The sequence below is a fragment of the Myodes glareolus genome, chromosome 1 (assembly GCF_982192425.1).
Source record: "Myodes glareolus chromosome 1, mMyoGla1.1, whole genome shotgun sequence".
Lineage (NCBI taxonomy): Eukaryota > Metazoa > Chordata > Mammalia > Rodentia > Cricetidae > Myodes > Myodes glareolus.
In genome coordinates, this window is record NC_142026.1 from 32,553,668 (window position 1) to 32,577,865 (window position 24,198).

Sequence of the window (24,198 nt, forward strand, 5' to 3'; positions counted from 1 at the left end):
GTTTTCCTTTCTGGCTTGCTCAAGGCAGGATCCTCTCACCTAGTCCTAGCTGGCCTTGAACTCCCTAAGCAGATGGGGATGAACTACAGCCCCATATCCTCCCACTTCTACTTTTCAAGTACCCTCTCAACTTAAACAGGCACCTCTTGAAGTCATGTGGAGACAGCGTAATCACTCAAAATTAGTGTGAGGCCACACTTGGCTGGTTCAAATCTTGACTTCCTCTCTTACAAGGTGTGTGAGCTCGGGCAATTTATATGATCTCCAGGAATCTTAGTTTCCTTTCTTGTGAAAAGGGAGAAATTAACTCCCTTCTCATGGTTCTGTTGAAGCTGGGAATGGTGCTCAGCCATTGTGGGCTTTTGTTGAGAGCATTGTTCTAAGTGGTCCGTGCAGGTTAGTTCACTGAACTTGCTCAGCACCCCTGAGGTTCTGTGCCATCACCCCTGGGGTAGGGATTAGCAGGTGCTGGTCATTATCAAGTGATTATGTCACCCGTCCATCTCCATCAGCTTCTGGCCATTCTATGGAGACTTGAGTTAGAAGCCATTCCCACCCTGACCAAGAGAGCTGGCCCACGACCATGTCACCTAATCTAAGCCTCTCACTGTGGTTGGTTTACAACAGGCATGTGACTCCACTGTAAAGGTTGGTTTAGGAAAAGACCTGCTGGATGTACCTGCAAGAATAATAGTGCCCCACGTTACTGCAGCTGGAAGAGGGTGTGGCTGAGCCTGAACCAACCTAGAAGAAACTGGATCCACATGACAAATGGTGGGCTCTGTCCAATACCGGCGCTCACACCCAGCACTCCTGCCTGAGAGCAGTCTGTCACAGACCTCTCCATCTCGTTGCCCCCCACATCCAGTGTGAAGAGTTTAGGGGACCCCTGGTATACATGGCCAATCAAATCCCACCACCAAAATGTAAAACATGATTACAGCTGGGCGGTGGTGGTGCACACCTTTAATCCCAGCACTTGGGAGACAGAAGAAGGTAGATCTCTGTGAGTTCGAGGCCAGCCTGGTCTACAAGAGCTGGTTCCAGGACAGGTACCAAAGATACAGAGAAACCTTGTCTTGAAAAACAAACAAACAACAACAACAACAACAACAAAAAAGCATGATTACGAGATGTTTATGGAACGCTGACTCGATCCTCCTTTTCCTCAGTTCCTATCATGGCTACATCTATGCGTCTTAGGGGAATGAAGACTGGATCACAGACTTCTCCCCCCGCCCCCCTTGTCTCTTCTCACAGAGGCGTATGCTCCCGTTCAACCACTGATCTGCTGCCGTGGTAAAATACTCTGCCTGAGAGCAACTTGTAGAAGAAAGGGATCATCTGGCATACCCTTTCCAGGCCACAGTCCGTCACTGAGGAAGACAAGACAGGAACTCAAGGCAGGAACCGTGGAGGAATACTGCTTACTGGTTCATTTTTGGCTAGCTTTGATATACAGCTCAGACCCCTCTGTCTAGGGATGGGGCCGCCTGGACCTTCCCGCATCAATCTCAAGAGTCATAACAACCCCTCACAGACATGGCCACGGGCAGGCCTAATCTAGACAATCCCTCAGTGGAGACCCCATTGGATGGCTCCAGGTTGTGTCCAGTTGAAGCTAAGGCTTCATGTACACATGTTCCAAGAGAATGTGGATCTGGGAACACTTCAACCTAGGACATAAACAGAGTAATTATACAGTGTCAAGTTCCTCTCCTCCATGGGCCATACCATGTAGCAATGCGTAGGAAGATGCAATTGTCCTAACAGCCTCAGCAACTCCAACCTTTGCCAATTGGATCAAGCCATTTCTCAGTCTTAATGGAACAGAATCCTCACTCTTCCGTGCCTCTTGGTTTAATTCCCATTCTTTTTCTGTTTTCTACTTTTCTTCTTTTTGGTTAAAAAGAAATCATGATTCTCTCTTTGTTGGTGTGACTGGGAGCTGGGAAGATAGCTCAGTGGTTAAGAGCACTGGCTGCTCTTGTAGGGAACCCAAGTCCAATTTGCAAGACCCACGTGGTGGTTCACAAAACCAACCTTCAGTCTGTAACTCCAATTTCAGAAGCTCTATTGCCCTCTTCTGGCCTCCATGGGTACTGCATCCATGTGGTGCACATACAAGACACACTCTTGCCTTAAAAAAAATCATTCTTAAAACATCAGGTCGTTGTAGTTGCATGGACTTATGTCCTGAGCCCTTGGGTCTGCTCCCATGCTTCTATGTGTCTGTTTTTTCTTTTGCACCAGCCAGCACCATGCTGCTTTCATCCCCATAACTTGTTGCATAGCTCGAACTCAGGACGAGCGATGCCACCTGCCGTCTTCTTTGTGTTCAGGCTGTTTTGGTTGCCTTGGTCTTCTGTACTTCCTTATACATTTGGATAATTTTGTTTATGTCTGTGGAGAAAAGACTTTGAAACCTGATTGGGATTGCACTGGAGCTGTAGGTTGCCTTTGGTAGGCTGGTCATTGTGTACAAGGTCCGTCCGTGTGCATGGCGGGTCTTTCCATCTTCCAGAGTCTCCCTCGGCTTCTTTCTCCATTTCTCTGGTGTCTTAGAGTTTTCTTCCTTCCTTCCTTCCTTCCTTCCTTCCTTCCTTCCTTCCTTCCTTTCTTTCTTTCTTTCTTTCTTTCTTATTTTGGTTTTTCAAGACAGGGTTTCTCTGTAGCTTTGGAGTCTTTCCTGGAACTAGCACTTGTAGACCAGGCTGGCCCCGAACTCACAGAGATCCGCCTGCCTCTGTCTCCCAAGTGCTGGGATTAAAGGCATGTAACACCACCGCCCAGCTTGTCTTAGAGTTTTCAATGTGGAGTCCTTTCTTTCCCCTTGATAGATTTATGCCCAGATAGTTCATTTTGTTTTATTTTGGTGGCCATTGTGAATGGGGTCATTTCCCTGATTTCCTTTCCAGTGCGTTTATCTTGGGCACATGGGAAATGTATTGATTTTTGTGTATTTTTGTAACTTGCCACTTTACTTGAAGTACATATCAGCTCTGTGCCGTTATTGGTGGGGTCTGGTGCGGTGACTCACCAGCTCTCCTTGCTCCCCAGAGCGCTCTCTGCTGGGCGTTTTTGTGAACTGTTCTGAAAATTCTGGAGGCCTGATTTCAGAAACAGCCTGACAGTTTTCCTGAGTTAACCATTTCTGGATGTTCCCTCTTGCTGTTTCCTGTCTGGACAGGGGTTTATTTTACTCTAGGAATTCCTCCCAGGCTGGCATCCCATGTGAAGGAATGCTTCTGCAGAATCCAGTGCCTGAGTTCACAGTGTGACCAGACCAGTGCAGTTCCGGCATGAAAACTGGTGCCCGACTCATAACTCACCCCATCTAGGGAGAAGTTGCTAGATGTCCCAACGTCTTCTCTTCTGAATCCCAGTAGATTAATCATTGATTCCTTCTGTGTTTGTTGCTGTCCTCTCTCTGGTCTTACAAAGACACACACACACACACACACACACACACACGCACACACACGCACACACACGCACACACGACCATCAGTGTGGCAGCTTCACCTGTCCTCCCCCAACGCTTTGGAATTATTGACACATGATGAAATCGGTTCCGTGTCTCCGACACAAATCGTGACGATGCTCCACTAATTTATCTTTCCATCTGTGGCATTTCACGCCATGCATGTCTTTGCTGTTTTTTTGAGTCTAACCTCATCCATACTTTCTTTGCTGGTATCTGGATTTGGGGCACGATGACAAATGTCTCCGTGAGAAGAGCTGTGTGCAGCTGCCCTCTGGTGCCTGTGTGCTTTCTCAGCTTACGGTAGCCCGTGTGTTACTGTGTGTGATGTGTTACTGTGGGAGATGTTTAACCGCCGGGCTGTTCCTTATATTTTTGGTTGTGAGCCTAGCCTTTAACGACTGAGCCATCCCTCCCGGCCCCGCTGGGCTGTTTCTTAGAGGTCACTGCATTGTTAGCATTTGAAATGCCACTTCTGTTACATTCTGATTCTCTGTAGGGAGTTTGGTCCTCTCTGGACTCCTTAATCTGGTCATTGGTCTCGCTAGTTAGTTAACTGTGTATTAAAAAAAAAATACAACTAGGCATGATGGTCCATGCCTGCAAGCCTAGCACTTAGGAAACAGAAGGATTGCCATGAGTTCAAGTCCAGCTTGGACTATATAGTAAGTTCTGGGCCAGCCATGGCAATCAGGTAAGACACATACACACACACACACACACACACACACACACACACACACTTCTCAAAGCAAAAAGAAAGAAGAAAAACAATCTTTCAAGCATCTATTTTGAAATACTACTTCCAGGCTTCAGGACCCGTCTGGAAGCTCCTAACCTTTCCCCCACTACAAATCAGAGAGGCAGTGAGCCAACGACTGCTGTGCTTGCCACCTCCCCCTCCCCATTTTGAAGAGGAGACCTTTTCTCACCTACTGGGGTGGGAGACAGCCAGTCTGGGAAGAGTTCAGAAGTCATGCTCAATAGCCCTTTTATTCCCAAACAGATCTGCCTTGAGCTGTGAGCTGCTTGGGCAGAAACTGGACTCGGATCACTAGGGAGTGACCTCCCCAGCTCTGAGTCTGAGGAGCCCCCACCAGAGGTTTCCTAAGGAGAAGTTTCCAAAGGCCTCCCTCCTTTTCTTCTTACTGCCAATACCATATCATCTGCCCACCGATGTCCCAGGCTTTGCCTTCCACCCAATGTGCACTGCATTTGGGCCATCTGAATTGGGGTGAACCAAGTCGGAGCCTGAGAGAGACAAAATCCATGTAGATGACTACTCAAAAGTAGTGTCCCCGATTTCTACTTGAAAGATAATTGTGGTAAAATGAATTGTCCTGAGCTGAAGAACTGCCTTGCACCCAGGAGGAAAGTTAAAGTCGGTAGCGGTGACAGAGCGCCCCCTGCTGGGAAGACTAAAATCAGGCTGAGGTCCCTGAGCATGGCTTTTGCTTAGCCGCTCCCCTCTCTCTCTCTGCTTTGTGTGTGTGTGTGTGGGGGGGAGACAAACCTGAAAACGACTCCCCGAGAATTGTGTCCGTTACAGGGTAGTTAATATAATACAGTGCTCACCATTATCAACGGTTTAAAATATTTGGCTTAATGTTCTGTGTGAATAATGATGAGGACATCTGACCTCACAGCCTTTTTGGCAGCCTCCCGCCCAGGGCTTGTTAACTCTGTTGATTCTAAAGGTGAGAAGATGAGTTTAGGAACTTGTCTATCCTAGAGCGGTCACACCAGGATCCCCAGGCCTGGGCTCTCAAGCATGCTGGTATCGATGTGCCTGGTGGAAGGCTTCAGCGAGACACTCGGAGCCAAGAAACAAAACCAGCCCTCAACTCATTTCAGACTGCTCCATGGACCCAGCTTGAGGGTCACTGTGACACAGCAGGACTCGGGCACAAAGTGAGCTGGGATAGGGGCAGTGATCGAAGCAAGAAATAGGTGGGAGACGAATGGAGACAAGAAGAGGAAGGGCTTTCACAGAAGCAAATCAGACTCGACTCTATCTCCGGAAATGCTTTCCGAAGGCCGAGGCCCTGACCCGGCACTCAGAATTATGGCTCAAGAAACCTGTGGACAGAAGTCTGGTGGCACTTCTGCTCTAGCACAGAGATGGTGGCAAGTCCGGCTGGCACAACGACCTTGACTCTTTGGTAGGAGTTAGCACAAGTTCTCTGCGGAGGAGAGCTCTGAATTCATTCCCTGGCTCCATGGAAAAGAGGCTGGGATCCATTACAGTCTGGACCTGTCTTTACTGGTCCTAAAACAACTGCATGTGTACCAAATCTCTCCTGTTAAAAACTGAGGATGGAGGAAATGGTCTAATGCCTGGGGAGAAGATTCCAGAGAAATAGATTCAATTTGTATTGAGTTGCCAGAGCCCCGATCTATGAGAAGGGATAGGAGTTCTGGGTGTTTCTGAAGGCAGGCATCCACACACAGCCATGAAGGAGCCAGGCAGGACATAGAAGAGTTTCCACAGACAGACGTTTCCACAGACAGACGTTTCCACAGACAGACACACACATCCTGGAGTTCAGCACCTGTAAAGTGGGGAACGAGGACTAATGGAGACATCAGCCCAGCCCTCCTGTCCCAGGCCTCAGAAGACAGCAGCAATAACAACATTCCTGGTCAAGCACGAACTCAGGTCAGGAGCACACTGAGTCAAACCTCCTCATAGGGAGCTGGAGAGTGGAGTCAACCTGCCCCTTTGTCTCCATGAGTGTCCCCTATATCAGAATTTCCACAGGTTGAAAAACCTTGTTACACCCTGCTGTTGCAGGCTAAAGGCCGTCGGACATGCATCCAGGGCAGATGGGTAGCAAGAAAGAAGGCAAGCTCTACCTTCAGGAAAAAAACAAGAGGACATTTGGCCAGCAAGCGGGCAAGCATTGACTGAACACCTGTCTGTCTGTGCTTACAGTAAGGCAAGCTCTTTGGAGTTTACGAAATTAAAATAAGCGGAAGACAATAATCCCAATGAATTGCCCATCTTCCCAGGTTCTGTTAGCCAACAACCTATATGCATTTACACCACAGAAGTCAATAATGAGTGTGAGAAATGGTTTACTATTGAAAAATGATGGCCTTATCCTTGAAGGGAGCCCTGCACCCTCATTTGGCTTGCCGCCTTCCAATAGACTGTCTTTATTTCCTCCTTTCCCAGATAGAGAATTTATGCATTTAATTCATACACAGATTTATTTCTGGCCGGGCTCTGTATTGAACCACTAGTTCTACAGTGTAGAATAAAAAAATGGCAGCAGCTGAGGTTCTTGCCATTTTTATTAATGATAGGAGAAAGTTGTTGGTCTTCAACCATCAAGACTGCAGGGTCCACCAAAAAAAATGTACAATGGTGGCGCATGCCTTTAATCCCAGGACTCAGGAGGCAGAGACAGGTAGATCTCTGTGAGTTTCTGGCCAGTCTGGTCTACAAAGCGAGTTCCAAGACAGGCCCCAAAGCTACAGAGAAACCCTGTCTCAAAAAAGGAAGGAAGGAAGGAAGGAAGGAAGGAAGGAAGGAAGGAAGGAAGGAAGGAAGGAAGGAAGGAAAGAAGGAAAGAAGGAAAGAAGGAAAGAAGGAAAGAAGGAAAGAAGGAAAGAAGGAAAGAAGGAAAGAAGGGAAAGGAACTGTGGCATCTACATGGGTTCTGTCTGTGAGTCTGAGGGTGGAGCCTTCTATCCACAGTCCATTGTGTGAAGAGCAGCTGGGCTTTTCTTTGTCATCATTTCCTGTTGTTTATTGCATCCAGTTTAGAGGTAATCTTTACATGTGTGTGGATACATATGTAATTTGTTCTGCAGCTGGAAGGTTAAATGCATATTTTATTATAATGAATAAATTATCCGTGTATTACATGGATTCCTTTTTGGGTGTTTGACTCGCTGAATCCACTTTGCTAATGTTTCTGAGGATATTTGCATTTGGCATCTATATTCATAAAAAAGTTACTGCATCCTGCTTGTGTTCTGTCTCTGCTGGTATCCAGGGTTCTTGCCTTGTAGAATCAACCAGGAAGGGCCCCTTCTCTTTTGTTTCTTAGAAAAATTTTGGAGGAAGTAATCTGAGTTGTTTTCCAGATTTTTGGTAGACTCAACCAGCAAACCCCACTCCTGGCCTGGACTTTTCCTTGCAAACTCGCTCACCAAAGTTTCTCCGCACTGAGCTAGTTTGGAACTTTGTGTCCTTCTGCTGTAGCTTGTCTTATTGGTAGGCACTCATCTTTCTTAGCAGTTCCTTTAAACTCTGGTTTGTTTATTCAGGTGAACTGCAAAGTCCTTCACCCATTTAGCTGTTTGTTTTCTCTTTTTACTACCCAGTCCACTAGTTTGCCAGTTTTGTTGAACTTTGCAAAGACACACCCCCTTTCCTTGATTTTTCACTACCATCTTTAAGTCTTAGTTTCAGCCATGGGCCCTTATTGTTTCCAGTCTTCTTGCTTGAGGTGGTTTGAATGAGAAGGACCCCATAGACTCTTACATTTGAATGCTTAGCCATCAGTTAGTGGAACTGTTTGGGAAGGATTAGGTTTGTCCTTGTTGGAGAAGGCATGCCACCAGAAAAGGGCTTTGAAGTTCCAAAAAGCCCAAGCTAGGCCAAGTCTCTCTTTCTCTCTGCCCGCTGCCTGCAGATTAGGAGGAAAAGCTCTCCTTAATGCTCCTGCACCATGCCTGTCAACTTCCCACCACGATGATCACGGACCAACCCTGTAAAACTGTAAGTCCTAATTAAATGCTTTCTGCTGTGAGAGTTGCCCTGGTCATGGTAATCTCTCCATGGCAATAGAACAGTGACTATGGCATTTCTCATCCTTTTCTGTGCGCCAGGGTGCAAGGCCCAGGTGCAGTGGGTACTCTATGCAGCAGCGCTGGGTGACGCCTACCCTCCCTGACCACTGGGATCCATTTCCATAGAAACTCGGTATCTCCGCTGACAGCTTCTCATCTCCCTGCTCCTACAGGAGGGTTTCCTGTCAGGAACAAATGTCTCTGAGCCATGGGCAAGGTCTTGGTGATAGGGTATCAGCCTCCAGTCACCTCTGTTTTCCTGTGGAATGACACATTTAGCCCAAAAGCAAGCTGAGGCAGACTACTGGAAAGCCCAGCCTTCTCTCTCTTCTTTGTCTAAATGAAAAGAACATGGGAGGAGGGAAACTTCCGTGTAGAAATTAGCTCGATTCAGGAAATAACCAGGCTAGCTAAAGGATAAAACAATTATTTTTTATTTATTATAAGGGGAAAATTCATGAAACAAGAATGAGAAGTCCAAGCTCAGCTGTGCCCCGCGGGAATCACACACAGGGAGAGAGAGAGAGCACTTGGGCCATGCACCTGTTTTACACCCAGTCCTAGAAAGCCACGCCTTGACTTGGATCCACTTCCTAAAGATAATTGGCTAACAAGGTTTCCCCATCACTTCCAGACTCACATATTTACCTGAAAGGTCACCTCTTTGTTGAGAATTGTATCCATCCTCCCTGAGGAGATGCCAGACCCCTTGTTTGAGAGGGTAAGGGAGAGCGGACTCTTGGCAAACACATAGCTCGAAGGCCAGAGATAGCCACTCTTGTCTCATTCTGGTGGCGTTTCTGCAACAAGTGTTTCTTCTTGGCTCTATGCCTTTGTGATCATTTCCCTGGACTGAATTTACTTAGAAATAGTTGTCATTAGTGATGATCATTTCACTGAGGACAGTTCCAGGGGTGCCTTCTATTCCCTTCCCAGAAGCAGACCAGCCCCTGCACAGTTTAGGGTGGTCATGATATCCCTTGAACTAGTTCTGGGGTGTGTCCTCTATAGTTTGCCAACATCTTGCCTATATCTCTGTAAATGGTTCTTTCATTTGATTCTCCTAAGGCCTCCAGGCTGAGCATCCCCTGCATCCTGATTCTCCTAATGCCCCCAGGCTAAGCATCCCCTGCATCCTGGTTCTCCTAATGCCCCCAGGCTGAGCATCCCCTGCATCCTGATTCTCCTAATGCCCCCAGGCTGAGCATCTCCTGCATCCCGATTCCCCTTATACTCCCAGGCTAAGCATCTCTTTCCTCCTGTTGTGACGCTGGTTGGCACAAAGGAGTCATCCAAGGACAGAGGGAACAGAAGACCCATGCCTGAAAGCCAGCCGCACAGAGACTGTTCCTTCTGGTTTCCTTTGAAGTGCCATCAAGGTCAGCTGAAGCACATAGACAGCTGGCATGGTGTGCAGGTCCCGCAGAAGAAAGCTGTGAACTTCCTGTAAACTATGATAAGGAAAGAGGGAGGAATGTTCTTCCCACACGGTGGCCTTCTGGAAAGAATTCCATCCATTATGATAAGTGGATGCACTGGAAAGCAAGAAGGAAATGCCCTGGCATGTCCACCTTATGTCTGTGGGACAAGCAAAGGACTGGGGGAATACTCTTGGCTCTTTCACAGAACCAAAGAGAGTATTCATAAGGCATAGCACCAGGTGTACTCCCTCACCGTGCTTGTGTTTGCTTATATTAACTGTAACTATCGCCTCGTGTCTTGCTTGTTTTAACAATAAGATGAAAAGCGCTTTATTGGCACTACTCTCAAACTCAAATGCTCTGGATCTCATGCTCCCCTCAGTCAGATCTTTGACATTTCCTTCCATCCTTGGAGACTTATCCTTGCTAGCCAGGTTGGGTTGCTAGCATGGAGCCTTCTAGAGCAGTTGTTCTCAACCTGTGGGTCATGTTTGGGGGTCCTAACAACCCTTTTACAGTCATTGTCCAAGACCATCAGAGATATCAGATATTTACATTTTGATTTATACCAGTATCAAAATGAACATTATGATATAAAAACAAAAATAGCTTTATGGTTGGGGTCACCATAACATGAGGAACTGTATTAAAGGATCTCAGCGTTAGGAAGGTTGAGAACCACTGTTCTAGAGGGAAACCGAGTCCTTCAGGAGCTCTCTTCTTCCAGGTTCTTTATGTATTTTAAATGACTCCAGCAGACGACCTTTGAAATAGATCAAGCGGTAGAACATGCAGAACCCTGAATCGGCTATCCTGGTAAGGCTTCTAGACTCCTAGTGACCACTCCTCCCTATGAGAAGAGCTAGGGAAGGTGGAGACGCAGCTCTTCATGGGAAGACTTGGGACCATGGCTACGAAACCCAGATCCCCATCCTCAGAAGTCCACACTTCCCCCACAGCCTCAAAGAGACTGGAAGGTCATCATAACTTACCGCACTCTTAGATCCTGTTCCTCAGCCTTATGGAGGTGACCACTGGATCACGGCAGCAGAGCCCATCTCTTCTTCACGGCTGTTGACAACACTCTCCTACTTTGTTCCTCCACATCCCTCTGGTCATGGTAGCCATGTGTTCTACCAGCTGCTGCCTTTCATCACCATGATAAATAGCTAAGATATGCAACTCACAAAGACGGGAGGCATAGCTGGGCTCACGGCCTTTGGGTTTCTGGCCCAAGGTCAGGCAGCTTCATTGCTTTTGGCCTCTGAAAGCAGATGCTCATGGGATCTTGTGGCAGAGCAGTACTACTCCCCCCATGACCAGAAGTGAAACTGAGAAGGAAGAAGGGACTGGTGTCCCACTGTCCTCTTCAAGGGAATGTTCCCAGTGACCCTAAGGTCCCATCTGTAGGTCTCACCTCTTAAAGTTTCCAAGAGTGCCAAGGTGGGGACTATGCCAACACATGGACCCTCTGATGGATTTTGAAAGATCAAAACTATAATCTATTAGTAATTTCTTGTAAAATTTTAAAATATTTTAACTTGAAATTTTAAAAATTTTCATATTCTATTACAAAAATTATTATTATTATTATTATTATTGTGTCTGTGCATCTGTGTGAGTGTGCAGGTGCTCTTGGAGTCCAGAGGTAGTAGATTCCAGACTGGAGTCACAGACAGTTGTACTGTGAGTTGCCTGAAGTTGATGGAAGGAACTAAACTCAGGTCCTTTGCAAGAACAACATACGCTTTTAAATGCTGAGCCATCTCTCCAGCCCCTAATCTTTATACTCTAACCAGAACATTAAACATAATTATATCCATTTACAGATATCTTAATTATCATCAGTGATAGCTCTTGCTATCTGAAAGTGTTTAATATGTTTCTCTAAAAATGTGGTTTTTATTAGCGAGGTCCTTTATGATGACAGAGTGTTATGCCCAAAGTCCGGATCCTCAAAACACCATCATGAGATCGAATCTGATGCAAAAGCAAGGAGTCTTTATTGCAAGTTAACTCAGGCCTCTCCGTCCATCTGAAACAGCAGCAGCAGCAGAGCAGGAGCGACCCCAAACCGCACAGGGAAGGGATTTTTAGAGTATCCCTAGGCAAAGATGGCTTGGGGAATTCCAAACCTCTATAGCTACAGATTTGGGACTGTCTGCTCCCTATGGGGTGAAGAGTTGCCCATTTCTGATTGACTCTTTCCTTTAGGGAGAGAAGTTCATGGTGTCTGGGGTCAGGGAGAGGTTATACCTCTAGACTACAGGTACTGCCTCTAGCTCAGGATTGGTTGGGTTTTCATGCTCAGGGATTGGTTGGTTTTGTGTTTCACTTGGTCAGGGGCAGAGATGGCTCTGATTTCAGGGTCAAACGATGTTTCTTTCACTATCCCTTTTTAGTCTTTTGGCTCTAATTTTAGGGTCAAGGCATATTTCTTCAACTGGCTCTGATTCTAGTGTTTCTTTGGCTCTGGTTTCAGGGTCAAGGTGCTTTTCTCTGGTTCTGGGTTCAGGGATAAGGCATTTCTTTTGCTGGCTCGGGTTCCAGATCCTGGGTGTGTTTCTTTCACTGGCTCTGGGTTCAGAGTCACGGTGCTCAGGGATTGTGCTATGGCTACAGATCTGATGGGGCCTGGGTCTCTCACAGAGAACATATATGAGCTGAGTCATATGTCATATGAATGCCCACTGCCATTCCATGTAACATTCACAGTGCACCATTGTTATAGGCAAAAAATGGTGTCTGGTAGGCACCCATAGGGACTTCCTGGTTCTTCTATCCCTAAACAAGGACTTAGGTGGAGACACTTGGGTAGGAACAGAAGAAGCGAGTTTAGTAAGGCAAAGATGCACTTCTGAGAGCTGCGGCAGAGCTGGAGAAAGGTCAAAAGCTCAGTGTGCACTGACTGGAGACTGGTGCATCCATACAGTACACACATTCCTTTTGCTCAGACTCTGGTGTCTGTCAATCTTGGTGGGAAGGGACTTCCCAGGCCCCTTTCTTTTATATGCTAATTTTGACCTCACTTTCCTGCCACAGCTCAAACATAAACCTTCCTGGGAACACAATGGTGCAGGATCAGCGGACCTCCAAATGACCACAAGGGAAGCGAGTCCTGGCATAATTGAGTGAGCAGGGTGTTCACAGTTCTGAGGAGCTAATAGTCCATGAAGTTAATATAGTTCCAAAGGTTTCACTTGACCGTCAGAGGGCTGTTATGTCAGACACAAGTGGGCAAGGGATAGCTATCAAGGGAACCGAAGACAGAGTGTAATTATACTCTGAACCTGCAACCTTCTGACCTCTCCACAGTCGCTGGGGTGCTAATCAGTCCATCAGTCTACAAGGTTGAACTTCTGATAAGTATTGGATCCTTTGGTTCACACAAATTTGAGCAGAAGAACAAATTTCTTTATGCTTCAAAGAAAAATCACAGGGCAAGAAAGAGTGCTTGCCTATCATGAGACCACCAAAGTTCAGGCCCACCAGCGGCCCAGGCTAGAGAGACTTCATTCACATACAGTGTGTGTGCCTGAGAGCACACAGGAGGCAATGCTGTGCCCGAGTCTACTGAGACAGGGAGGGCTGATCAGAAGGCAGATAGAGAGAGAAGTGAGAGTTAGGCTTGGAGATTCTTCCATATGACCAAGGCCAGCCTGGGTGACCTTGTAAGACCTTCCCCACCCCCATAAATAAAAGGACATCTAGGGGATACAACTCAGTTTTAGAACCACCATGCTTGAGGCTGTGGTCCAATTTCCAGTACTGCCAATTAGGCCTGGGGAGATAGCAAATGGGCAGTTGTTGGTGCTCATGGCGTGGCTTACTATGTCCAGGGAACTGTATAGAATTCTGGGGGTACTGGTTTCGGTGATCAGGGTCTGGGCTGGGCATTTTTAACTTTTCATGCATAGAACTGAATTTCAGGCACTCAGATTTGCAAAGTAGCCAGGAAACCTTATCCAATAGCAAAGCAACACTGCAGAAACATGCTGTCAGAATGCCAGCGGGCTGTATTAACCAGCATACTCTAGGCCAATTACTGTTTGTGGCTTTTATGGACTTCAAGAGGAGTTTGATGGCTAAGGGGCATTGAACTCTGTTTTGACTGACAGATTTTAGCTATGTTGTCTCTTTTCCTACTGTTCATGCCTCTTCCTATAATGTATTTTATTTTAATCATAGGCACTCACAAGTACGCACAGGCATAGGATGGTAAATAGGAAATTCTCCCAGCAAGTTCACTTAGCAAACACAGTTTGCCGTATTGGGCAGGCGCCTAAAACCCAGTTCCGGCCAGGTCAGACCTCCTGCCCTCATCGCGAACATAACTAGAGTATTATTGAATACCATCTGTTCGATGGTCAGTTGGAGGAGGAGAAAGTTATTCCATTATTTGAAGAGGATGTGCCTGCAGTTTTACATAGGTTGCGCACAGGGATTCTGGGTGCTGACAGTTACTAGGTGATTTTTCAGAGAAGGGTGTGTGTGTGCATAATAGGTGTAGGTGAGGGTGTCAGGCTGCCAAGTGCATTGTTAGAAGAACGGTGTGTACATGGCCCAAGCCAAGAAGAGTTTCAGCTTTGGAATTTCCTCGGCTTGTAACACCTTTAGCTTACATAAGTACAGCTCCACGTTCTCAAAACACACGGCGCTCCAACGGTTTTCCTATTCTCTCACTGCAAAAGTGGGTATGAAAGATACACTTCCGCTCTCAAGAGAAGATCCTGAGAAAGCCGGTTCTTTTAAGCTTGGGGCGGGTCCTCCAGAGCACCGAGACGGCGGGCCAGAGCGCTCGCCACCTCGTTCTCTCCGCCACAGCGTCGCTCAGGAAGCGACTGCACGCTCGCGCGTGCGCACTGAGCGGCACCAGCTTTTACGTCATCGCGGGCGCGACGCCCCGAGGACCAACTTGGGCTTTGGTCTGCCGGGGCTGTGGCGGCGAGAGCGGCCGGGAAGATGCCAGTGGCGGTGATGGCGGACAGCGCCTTCAGTTTCAGAAAGCTGCTGGATCAGTGCGAGAACCAGGAGCTTGAGGTAGCGCGGCAGAGTGGGGCGGGCGGGTGGGCGCCGTTTCCAGGGTAACGGGCCGGGCCGCGGCCTGCTGGGAGACGATCACCCGATTCAACACGCCGTGGTTCCTGGCCGTAGTCGGGAGACGCTTCTTTGTAATATTAAGAAAAAAAGTTCACTAACTAGGCTGGGGGCGGTGCCACAGGAATCTCATGGGGCACGCGTGAGGCAGAGTCAAGAGGATCACCGGTAAATTGGAAGCCAGCCTTTACTACGTAAAATCAAAACAACAAAAAGAAATAGGAAAAAAAAAAAAAGGTTCCCCGACTAAAGGAGACAGCAGCAGCATGTTGATGCTTAATAGACCTTGCTGAATGGCTTAAGATTAAGGAAAGACAGGCCTTTCTAACTACCCGTTGGTTTTTAGCTTATTCGTATAGCTTTTTTTTCTATAATGGGCTGAAACACAGTGCTTTAAGAACCTTTTAGAAATATTTCTGTAGGAAATCGTGAGATTTTTTTCTTTTAGTTTTTTAAGTTTGAGACCTTTTGAGGTGATTCCTCTTAAATATTTTTATGTAAAGAAACTGTACCCCACTGAAGGTAGTTGACAGCCGACAACAGATCTAAACTCTCTCCTCAGATTTTAATCCTTGATACTTTCCTAAGATTTTTCTGCATCTGTAGTAGCACTGGAAAAGGGGCTTACTTTTTACATCTGAATTTTTTTTTCTTTTCTGAAAATATATTAGGAAGTGAGGTTTTTCTCCTCTTTTGGTCCTTGTAGGCTCCTGGAGGAATTGCCACACCACCAGTGTACGGCCAGCTTCTGGCTTTGTATTTGCTCCAGAATGACATGTAAGTAGTGGCTTATACCTAAATTGAAGAGCAGCAGCTTCCATGAGATTAAGCGAAAGAACACACAGCCCGTGGGTGTCTTTTATCATAGTCCTGTTATATCTGTTTCCCGTTCAGTCTTAATCATTAAGTTAGAATTTTTTCTTGTGTGTGTTTTACATACATCTAAAAACCGTGGCAGGCTCTTGAGGACAAGATTAGTGTCAGGAGCCATTGACCTGCCTTCTTTTGTCTGAAGGTATGCATCTTAAATCCCAGCACTTGAGAGGCAGAGGCAGGTGGATCTCTTGAGTTCAAGGCCATCCTGCTCCACAGAGTGAGTTCCAGGACAGCCAAGGGTACACCAAGAAACTGTGACTCAGGGGAACACTGGGAAAGGCAGGAGGCATTAGGCATGTTTTTAATTAGTCTCCTTGGGTCAGAAGCAGGACGTCTGAGTGTGCTAGAGACTAGAGGGCCCCTGTAGCTCCAAACCCTTTGTGATATTTTTACAGACACCAAACTGAGTTTTTCAGTATTCACTTATAAGTTATTTCTGGTTTTGTAATCACATGTGTTAGGATTGTTCTAACCCCTTAAGCCTGTGCCCACTAGGAGAAGGGCTCCTAATTATAACAACACTGTGCACACATGTATTGTGAGGGACATGTCAAAGTCTTTAAATGGATACATTGTTCATATCTGAGTGGTGTTTATATCTGAGTGGTTGTGCAGGTAGTTTTATGTAAGTCTATGGTTTGAATGTTGCTGTAGTTTAGGGTGAGAATTGTTAATTTTAAAAAGTCAGCAAAAATTGAAAAAGATTATTTTGTATCCTTTTTTTCTGAAAAGCTGCTTTTCTTCAGAACAGATTGATATAAAACTGAATTGTCCTGTGAAGTATATTGCCAGGAATTGTTCCGTGTGCTTACTGTAGAACCTGGCCATTCCATGAATTGACTAAAATGACTTGTTCTTAATTGATCTCTGTAAATTAGGAATAATGCAAGATATCTTTGGAAGAGGATTCCACCTGCTATAAAGTCTGTAAGTACTCCACAGTGTGTCCCCGTTGATTTAAAGATAGTGGCATCGACCTAAATGACAGCCTCCAGTCTTTCCTTTCCCATACTCAGTACAGAAGCTGTTAGAATGCTAAAGTTACAACCCTCTAGCTTTCTCTGACAGGGTGGCTCAGGAGTCTGTTCATGTGCTGATGAGGCTTCCTAGACCTGCCTCCGTGTGGGTTGGCTAGTTTAGATGTGGGTGGCGAGTGAGGGGCTGGAGACTTCAGTAGACGACTTGGTCCTATAATGACAGCTGTTTGGGAACTGGCATGGTTTACATGGAAAGTCACTGCATTAAGATACTTTGTTAATTCAATTTCTTACTTGGGGTGGGAGATTAATGCAATAATCTGAGAAAAGTTTCTTGCCAAGTAGAATGAAGACTTTGTTTCACTGTCCTTCCTTTCTCTGAACTTGTATTTGTTAAGAGTGAAACAAGAGGCAGGAGAGCAGAAGGTATTGGTATGAATGGACCTCTGCACACAGGCTCTGCGCTTGGCATTGCCTTGCTAATCAGCTTTCTGGTAGTTTGTCCTAGCTGAGTAAATGCCAGCACCTTCAGTTTAAATAGGAGTTCTTTACTGTCTCATGCTTTATAATCGTTGTATAAAAACGTTAAGTGTATAAATTGTTGACATTACTGCTCACAACATTTTAGAATCAGTCAGATCCAACCTTTGGATGTTGCAAAACCATTCTGTCACTTGCAAAGTTCATAGTCTGAAACTGGGCACACAAGTTACAAAAAGAAAGGTTTCACAGCTCATACCTATGGGCTGCAGGTTGGACACGCCTGTTAGAAAAGTAATTGTGTCTCCTAAAACCAGTAGTGTGTGTTTTAATGATACAGCTAACAAATTTTGTGTCATTTCTGTGATTTTGTTTGACAATTCAGTCATTATTTCAGAGTGAATTCTTTCAAAGGCAACAATATTTATTGCAGGCAAATTCTGAACTTGGGGGAATTTGGTCAGTAGGACAGCGAATCTGGCAGAGAGATTTCCCCGGGATCTATACCACCATCAACGCCCACCAGTGGTCGGAGACTGTGCAGCCAATCATGGAAGCCCTTAGAGGTAGGGTTTCTTTGTGGTTCAAAGTCACATTGCACTAAGCCTGCCTTGTAGCCCTTGGAGCTGTAGTCCTGTGCTGTGTTCAGTCCTTGGAGTCCTTGGAGGTGTAGTGTGGTGCTGTGTCGGTGTGCACTTTAGAAGTAGACAGTTCTGATTTGTGGGTGTTTTTCAGGCTTGATCTAGATCTGTGCTAGTTGATTCTTCATTTCCCTACTGGGGGTTCTGGGGAGCATGGCGGGAGCCGAGGGTGTCACTACTGGTTCCACATTGTAGTTACTCCATTAGCCATATCTCCTCTTCATCATATCTTTGTAGGAACAGGAAGGTTATGACAGGGTCCTCGCTGTATAGCTCATTCTGTCCTTTACTCCTTGTGTTACTGGTGTGAACCACACATGTGACCTTGTGAAAGGCTTCTTTGCTATTAAGATGAAACTAGGCAATAATCTAAAAGTTGATGGTATGGGTAGGTCAAGATTTTTTAAGTCTGTAGTTTCAAATACATAGACTTTGGACTTTGTTAACTATGGCCTTTGATCGATGTTGTGTCCCCTGTATACATCTTATGAATGAATAAGCTCAGAGACTAGGGGCTCAGTATTGGTTTGGATTGCTTTGAAAGGGTAGACGCCTGGCATGATGTGGCACTGACACACATTTTCTCTGTCCCGCCTCCCTCCTTTCTCAAACTCCCCTGCATTTGCTTCCAGTCTTCTGGGTCACTCTTTCCTGTTCTTTTTATTGGTTTGGGTAGGTGCATGTCCATGTGCATGTTGCATTCTTGTTGGCCAGCAGCATTGGATCGATCCTCTGGAGGTCGGCTCCCTGGCATTTCTGAGCCACGCAGCATGGAAGGTGGGAACCAGACTCTGGTCTTGGAAGAGTGGAACATATACAGACTCTTAGCAGCCCCATTACACACATTCATACAGTGGTCTCTCAAACATTGTACCACTCTTGTCGCCTCAGCTCTGTAGTCACTGCCTGCCTTCAGTGTGTTCTCTTCATTGGTGTGAAGGTCCTCATCATCAGGGTACGGATGTGGTTGTACCAGGGAGCAGAGAGTAAGGATCGCCAATAGCCCTCTGCAGTAGTACCTGGATCAGCACAACACAGAACAGTGCCAACAACAGAGCAGGAAATAGCTACTTTTACTAACTATGAGCCGATTTTTAGAGTAGACTTGGGCAGGGAAAGGAGTGTGGGGTGACGTCACCTGAGTATAGCGGGGTTGCTTGAGAGCTAGTGTGGAAACATCCCTGGGAGGAGCCATTGGAGGGTAAGATTGACAGGACTGGGTTCAGCCTGGTAAGTACAGGCTGCCTTTTCCAGGTGTCAGGCTGCAAATTCATAGGCAAGACTTGGGTCAGGGCTCCCTACTCATCCAGTGAGTGTTGTGTGGAGTTTATTCTTTTTAGTACCACCTCACACTGGATTCTCTGTGAAATTAAGAGTTGCTTCCAACCCACAAACACCTATTCCATCTAGAGTAGCATGCTGGAGTTGGATCTCTAGAGCCAGACTTCTGAGTTTTCATTTTGGCTCATCTGCCTGTTGAACTTCATTTCCTTGTTAGGAGACAAGATTGGAGAGTTAACTTGTAAACACTGAGACACTGTTCTATCCATGAAGATTTTCTTGGGATTTAACAAATCCCCAGCTCCCCAAATGGTTTGTCCCATTCTTTTCTCTGTAAAATGCCAGCCTGGTGAAGACAGGCTCAAAACAGATTGGAACTGCTACAAAGTTTGATGTTTTGCTCTTTGATGTATTATAAATTTGTTTTCTAGTTAAGAGCAGCCCCAGCTTCACCTGTTACAGTCCCACGACTTCCCTAAACAGCCCCACTAGCTGAGGACCAGGAGCTCAGACACAGACCTGTGGGGACAGAGTCCTCAAGCCATAGCACCTTCAATTCTGTCTGAACCACTCAGGTCTATGAGGAAACTAGAGATGTCTCAGCTGAAGAGCTTGGTGGGAGAGCTGTTTGTTACAGAAAGCCAGAAAGGGCTGGCAAAACACCAAGGGGGTAGTTGTTCCTGACGGCCACTCTCACCAAGGCCTGAGGAGGGTGAAGGGCCGGACTTACTGGACTCTAGAGAGAACTGATTGCAGAGCTATGGATGGATATCAGCTAGGACTAGTTGGGGAGCAAACATGTTGCTTCTGATCTAGGATGCAGAGCCTGCATGTCTGCATCCATTGTCGGCCTCCTCCTGCCTCTCTGTATGTTCTTCCATTCTTGTTAGCCCTCTTCTGCCTCTTCACACACCTGCTTCTTTTCTTTTCCATTTTCATCGGCTCCTGTCTATTCCCGACATGTAATGTGAGGAATGTGTTCACTCAAAGTATGGGTCCCTCATACCTTCTGGCTGCAGTGTCTGCTTGGGTGGGTCTAGTCTTGCCTGTGAATAAAAACTGGGACAGAGCTGTGTTTAAAAGTCCTATTCTCTTGGTTCCTGCTGCTGACCGTCCCCCTCCACAAAAGATGCAACGAGGAGACGTGCTTTCGCCCTGGTCTCTCAGGCATACACCTCCATAATCGCAGATGATTTCGCTGCCTTTGTCGGCCTCCCCGTGGAGGAAGCTGTGAAAGGTACTTGGGTTTGCTGCTTTCCTGCAGGGAACAGAAATTGCACAAAGCATAGGTTCTCTGTTCCTCCTCTGGGACTCGAGAATGATTTTGGGATTTAGATGGGTTTTTTTAATCCCCTCCATACGGCACCTATAACCAAGCTCAGGAGTGTCCTTGTGGCGTCTGTGCAGACGTTCTCACAGCTACTTAAGAAAGCTCTTCTCAGCTGACCAAATAGCCCAGCTTTACCATTTCATGCTCAAAAAGACAGTTCTGTCTCACATTACATTTTAGTTCATTTCTCCGGTTCCTTGGCCACGCCCAGGTAGCTATTGCAACTCTTAACCCACTGGTCCAACACTGCATGTACTTGGTTACATTGTTTTACGGTGGGTGGCAGTCTTGATTCTCCAACTACAATGGGAGACCATCACATGTCGTTTGTTTATTATTCTTAAGTTTCCAGAGCCTAGAACAGCTTCAGGCTCACAGGACAGTGGGTGCTGGAAGTTGTGGTGTGGGTGGCTGTGTTTTACTTTGTGGGCAGTTGGTTTTGGTATGGGCATTAAACCCAGGGTCCTCATGCACCTGCGTGATTAGTCATTACTACTATAGAATGCTGCGAGGGGCAGAATAGAACTATTAGTCTATTTGGAATTAGACTAATTAGGTGACTACTACAGAAGACCAAACGTTTGTCAGTGATTATACCAGCCCTAGAGAGTGAAGTGGGGCTTTCAGAATTTTCAGGATATTTCAAAAATAAGTTTATCCAATCCGTGTGGTAACCTTTCCAGTAAATACACAGTATCTGAGTATGGCCCTTAGTGCAGTGACAGAGTGGCAGGTGTGGGTCGTGCTGGGACTTGGGCTCTTCTCCCATCTGTGTGTGAACTCTGCACTTGCAGGTGTATTGGAACAAGGATGGCAAGCCGACTCTGCCACAAGAATGGTTCTTCCCAGGAAGCCAGGTAGGTGAATCCTCAGAGACAAGTGACATCAGAGCAGAATGACGTGGAAGGTCACCTGCTTGAGACTCCTGTTCTATGACTGACTTTTGATTAGTTGCTCTAGCTTTCCTTTCAGGTCAGCCCCCTGCCCTACCTACTTGTCACCCCCATACCTGCTCTTCATCTCACCCTCAGAAGAAAGCCTGTTCATTCCTGTACTGCCTTTTCCTCCTGAGTACAGGAGTGTACTTTCCTGCCAAGTCTTTAGAGCTTGGTGTCCCGCCCTCATCATAATCTTCCTGCATCAGCCCTACTTCCTTCACCTGCCCTGGGGGCCTATTCTTTATAGACAAATGTCAGTCCTCAACCCCAAGGTTGTAGATCTTAAGGAAGACGGAAGCTAAAGTGTTTGAAGTGGAACACAGTCACGTTCCATTTGGGAAGCAAGTGTTTGTAGTGAGGGTGAGCGTCACAGTCCTGACGTGACTTCTGTTACTTGTCTGTAGCTGTCTTTTTCTTTCTTTTAGCTTCAGGAGCCCTGGATGCTTCCTTTAACAGGTTTATTCCCTTATCAGGTACGTGTTTTCAAGTGGACATTGTTAAGTGTTTCATTGTTTGCTAATGAAATTTCTGTAATGTGTTTTCTGTAATGATTAAAGATTAAATTCTGCAGATGTGTAGTGACATACATGGCTACAAGAAGGAAACTGTAGGATTCCCCGTAGCTGTGCTAAAGTGGTGATATCTGCTGGCCTAGACGTGGAACTACCTGCCATCGTGCTAGGGTCTCTTGGGGTTCTGGGGTGTATGCAGAAGGCTCCACAGCCTGGCATGCCAAATCATTGTTAGCATGTAAATCCTGAGGTTGGAGCCTCGTCCTTGTGCTGCTCTAGCTGCTGACAGTGCAGTGTTCTGCTTGGACCAGGCACATGAGATGCACTTAGACCTGTTCTTCTCCCGGTGTCTCACAGGTGGGTACCTGTCCAGGTATCACTGTGGTCTGAAAGAGATGCTGCACGCTAGACATGTTTGAGTCTTCATATAGCCTGCTGCAGCAAACACAGTTACTCTGAGGCGTGTTCATGTCCATTTGAGAAACCAGGCTGGTAAAAATGGAGGCAGCTTGCCTGTTCTCCAAAACCTTTCAAGCCTCTGACAGGCATGGCTTTTGTCTAAGATCAGGTAGCACTAATACAGTTACTTATTAAAGTCCTCCACAGGCTGGTGGCAGGTTGGGTGCTCGGTCAATTCAATTCTTCAATTGTGTTTCCCTCGTTATTTTGTAGAGCCTGCCCCAGTCCCACCAATCCCCAACGAGCAGCAGCTCGCCAGGCTGACCGACTATGTGGCTTTTCTGGAAAACTGATAGATCTGAGTTCAAGATTCACCTTCAGCCCCTGTCACTGGCAAATAGACGTGGAGTTTTATTCCGAGTTCACTGAACAGGGCGAGCACCTCGGAAGTGTGATAAAATGCACATAGAAGATGAAGCGGATTGAACAGTTTCCTCCTCAGACACTGCTGAATGTCCTTGGAACAGTTCTCATCTGTATTGATCACTTAGGTTGGAGCCATCAGTATTATGCAGCTAGTTTCTGTCAGCGCCTGGACTCTAAACACAAGCTGTCCTGCTGCAGGGAGCAGAGGGTGCTGTGGCACACACCACACTCTTGCATACCATTGGCCTCCAGCTGGAGTGATGTGCTTGGGGTTTGCGGAGGACTGTCTGCAGGCAGTGGCCAACCCTCATTATCTCTCACTCTCTGGAGAATGTGCTTTCTTCCCACCCTGGAACAAGGAACCACTGCTGTAGGATCAGAAGGTGCTGAGGAGTGCGGAGACCGTCTCCTGGGGAGGGGGCTACAGTTTTTCCCAGTATGCGCAGCATCCATTGCATGAGGTAGACGGTGCACAGTGAGAATGCAGCTGATGTGTTCGCGTGAACTCTTAAGTTCTGATGTCTCCTTTCAGAAAAAGGGAAAGGCATGGAGTGTGCTGTGTGCTGAAGGAAGCTCCTGAGCGGGGGATGGCCCGTGCAGCCTTCCTGCCTCTCCCTGTCCTGTGTAGAAATGCTGAATGCATCCATTTTTGTTCCTGTATGACAGCCCCTAAAGATTTGAGGTGGTTAATGTATCTTCAGATTAAATCAGCCCTGGTTCATTTATTCTGCATTTGTTCAATAAATATTTAATTGAATTGTTAAACTGTTTCATCTAAAGCTCTTTCTAGAAATTTCACATCTTGGTCTTACTGTGAGCACATTTATCAGTTTGTCCTTGTCTCAGAAATATTTTAAGAGTTAAGACTTTTTTCCTTTCTTTATTATTATTTGGGAATTCCATGCATGCTTATAATGTGTTTAGTTCAAATTCATCCTCTTTTTCTCCGATTCTTCCCCCAGACCAGTGGTTCTCAACCTTCCTAACACAGCGACTCCTTAATACAGTTTCTCGTGTTGTGACCCTAACCACAAAATTATTTTCATTGCTACTTCAATACTGTAATTTTGCTACTGTTAGGAATCGTAATATAACTGTCTGACATTTCCAATGGTCTTAAGTGACCCCTGTGTAAGGGTCATTTGAGCCCGCAGAGGTTGCAACCCACAGATTGAGAACCACTGAGAAACTATTTCACATGTGACTCTGGTGAGTTACATAATGTGTTTTCATCGATTCTTTAAAAATCATCTTTAGAAATGCAATTTTTAAAAATTATCTGACAATTTTTAAATTTCCATTTTATTTAATCCTGGGAAATGATGTTAAAATGTTTTAACAGTTGACAATATGACTCCAGAAGCCAGTGTTGAGAATAAGGCAGTAATACCAGCAGTGCAGACACCAGGTACGAAGTCTAAACGGATGGATGGCTCCTGTTTTACTAGCACATTGGGGTAGACTCAGGTGCGTCCTCGTTGGGATTGGTGACATAGTGGAGTTGTTGAGTGAGGCTGTGGATAGAGCGGGGTG

General features: G+C 46.2%; 1 protein-coding gene across 1 annotated transcript; it reads left to right on the forward strand.

Annotated features, from left to right (window-relative positions):
• Positions 1 to 14,588: 14,588 nt before the first annotated feature.
• On the forward strand, positions 14,589 to 23,430 carry Cops8 (COP9 signalosome subunit 8). Its single transcript, XM_048441797.3, has 8 exons — positions 14,589 to 14,748; positions 15,512 to 15,582; positions 16,560 to 16,608; positions 17,572 to 17,704; positions 20,190 to 20,297; positions 21,185 to 21,247; positions 21,754 to 21,801; positions 22,513 to 23,430. The coding sequence occupies exons 1-8, from the start codon at positions 14,671 to 14,673 to the stop codon at positions 22,590 to 22,592; spliced, it is 630 nt and encodes a 209-aa protein (XP_048297754.1). The 5' UTR covers positions 14,589 to 14,670; the 3' UTR covers positions 22,593 to 23,430.
• Positions 23,431 to 24,198: the final 768 nt, after the last annotated feature.